We start from the raw sequence: 2,682 nt of genomic DNA on the forward strand, positions 1-2,682 counted from the left end.
ATTTGATGCTGGAGGCAATAGGGAATCCTTGGCATTCATTGCTTAGGAGGGGTGACAGGGTCAGACCTGTACTTTAGGAAAATCACTTCAGTGACTAAATGGAGGATGGACTTCAGTGGGGAGAGAACCGAGGAATGCAACATTCCTGTCTCTCAATATTTTCCCCAGAAGTACCAGTGCTTTATTCCAAGGACCACGAGCCAGCCCCATCACTGAGAAGAGGCTATTCTGCTAATGAGCTTCCTAAGAGCATCTTTGATGTCCTTATTCCTTAGTGTATAGATGAAGGGGTTTAACATGGGAGTGACCACAGCATACATTGCTGAGGCAACTGTGCTCTTCCAGGAAGAGTGGGTAGTAGAGGAGCTCAAATATACTCCAAACCCTGTGCCATAGAATAGAGAAACAACAGAGAGGTGAGATCCACAGGTAGAAAAGGCTTTATACTTACCCTGAGCAGATGGAACTTTCAAAATGGAAGAACAGATCTGACTATAAGAGAAAAGGATCCCTGTGAGGGGGAGAATGCCCAGGAGTCCAATAACAAGATATATCAAAACAAAATTGATGAGAGTGTCAGAGCAAGAGAGTTTCAGAACCTCAGCAAGATCACAAAAGAAGTGCTGAATTTCATGGTCTCTACAGAAGGAGAGCTGTGTTACCATCAGACTGTGAAGAAGGGAGTCTAGAAAGCTTATTATCCAGGACAGCAGTACTAGCAGGCTACAGAACCGTGGGCTCATGATGGCTGTATAGTGTAGAGGGTGACAGATAGCCACAAAACGGTCATAGGCCATTGCAGTGAGGAGGAAATGGTCCAAACCAATAAAGACAATAAAGAAAGACATCTGGGCAAGACAGTCACCATAGGGAATGGTCTTGTTTTGTGTCAAGATGCTCACCAACATCTTGGGGACTGTGGTGGATACCATGCAGATATCCACAAAGGACAAATTGGAAAGGAAGAAATACATGGGGGTGTGGAGGTGAGAGTCAGAGCCAATGGCCAATATTATGAGCAGGTTTCCAACCACTGTGACCAAATAAATGCCCAAGAACAGCCCAAAGAGGGGCCCCTGCTGACCTGGTTCCTCAGAAAATCCCAGGAGGATGAATTCAGTGAATTGTGTTTGATTTCCTGGTGCCATGGGGCTGACTTTTCTGCTGAGAAAGAAATGAGAAGAGCAGGACATGAAAATACAGTTATCCTTGTATATGAGGTGGAAAGAACTCTGACTCTGACCAGGCTCTGTGGAATTTCTAAGTTCTGTCCCTGTCTTTGCCACTTACTACCTTTGTTGTCTTGGACAAGTCACTATTTCCACATTTCACCTCAATGGAAAGCAAAGGACTTGGACCTAATGATCTTTAAGGGTTCTTCCAGTTCAGACAGTCTTTGAAACATGAACAACAACATTTAGAAATGAACATTTTATGAACACCATCTCAAATTTGCTCTAAGCATCAAAGACCCTTGAGTACTGGGATAAAGAAAGAGATACCATGGACAGGGTAGGACCATTTCAGACAATGGCAGAGGACAGTGATCTGGCATGACTGAAGGCTTGGGCTGTTCATTCTTTAACAGAAATCATAAAATCACATACAAATGGAAGGGACCACATAGGATGCACAGGACAAAATTGTACCCCACAAAAATCCTGGCACAAAATATGTGGTATGTGGGCATCTGGCCTTTCCTTGAAGATCTCCATGGAAGAGAAATCTCTCAGCTTCCTGAGGGAGCCTCTTCCACTCTGGGTTTTTTCTCACTTTCCTTTCTATTGAGCCAAATATGACTGTTGTCTAGTTCCATCCATTTCTCTTGCTCTATCCACTCGTCCTTGCAGAACAAATCTCTTTTCTCTCCCACATAATATCTCTTTGAATATGTGAAGACAGTTAGCCTGTATTGCAAATCTTTTCCTCTCCTTTAGGCCAAGTAACTTTAATTCTTTCAGCTCTTCTTCATAGGCCCTTCACCTTCCTGATTGCTCTCCCTAGCTTCCTCTCCAGATCATCAAAGTGCTTTCTAAGTTGTGGTACCCAAAACTAAATACAGAATTTCAGATGAAGTCTAAACTCCCTGAAGTCTGATTATGATAAAAAAAATTGGATGATCACCTTACTGGAAGCTATGTCTCCTTTAATGAAGGCTCAGTTTTCTTCAGGTCAATTTGTCTGCCATTTCACTGCTGACTTACAGTGAGTTTACAGTCTACTGGAAACCTCCAGATCATTTTTAAGCGAATAATGGTCTTGTGTATTGGGGGAAGGTGTCCTTAAGGGGCTTGTGTGTTTTCCCCTTTCTTGTATGCTGTAGCTACACGTAGCTGGTAGTGGATGGGATCAGCCTTCTAGTATTTGGTGAGCTTGTGCTGTTAAGGCTCTCCTGTGAGCCTAGAGCTGTATATATATAAAAGTGCACTTCTCTGACACTCCGCTCCAAAAGCCTTGAAAGGGTTTTGGGAGCTCCAGGCAATAACACCTTCCAATTCTGACTCCTATTCTCTAGTCCCTTGAAACTTAGACATTCTACCTTCTAAAGCCCATCCCAGCTGACAGTATGTTTTAAGTTCCTTTCCTATGAAAAGGTTAAAAACCTCACTGGAGCACATGGTTCAGGCTAACAATATTGTAGACGGAAGCTGGATCCAGGTTTAAATGGGACTATTCCGTCTA

General features: G+C 43.2%; 1 protein-coding gene across 1 annotated transcript; it reads right to left on the reverse strand.

Moving 5' to 3' along the window:
• Positions 1-209: 209 nt before the first annotated feature.
• Positions 210-1,160, reverse strand: LOC138160187 (olfactory receptor 7G3-like). The gene has a single exon (XM_069086717.1). The coding sequence runs from the start codon at positions 1,146-1,148 to the stop codon at positions 210-212; it is 939 nt and encodes a 312-aa protein (XP_068942818.1). The 5' UTR covers positions 1,149-1,160.
• Between the last annotated feature and the right edge of the window lie 1,522 nt (positions 1,161-2,682).

The sequence above is a fragment of the Petaurus breviceps genome, unplaced genomic scaffold, assembly GCF_028583685.1.
Source record: "Petaurus breviceps papuanus isolate PSGF00001 unplaced genomic scaffold, PetGlider_PUasm1.0 180, whole genome shotgun sequence".
In the NCBI taxonomy this organism is placed as follows: Eukaryota; Metazoa; Chordata; class Mammalia; order Diprotodontia; family Petauridae; genus Petaurus; species Petaurus breviceps.

Bases quoted from the DNA above. Each gene is read 5' to 3' on its own strand.
- LOC138160187 (XM_069086717.1), bottom strand. From the start codon at position 1,148: ATGGCACCAGGAAATCAAACACAATTCACTGAATTCATCCTCCTGGGA.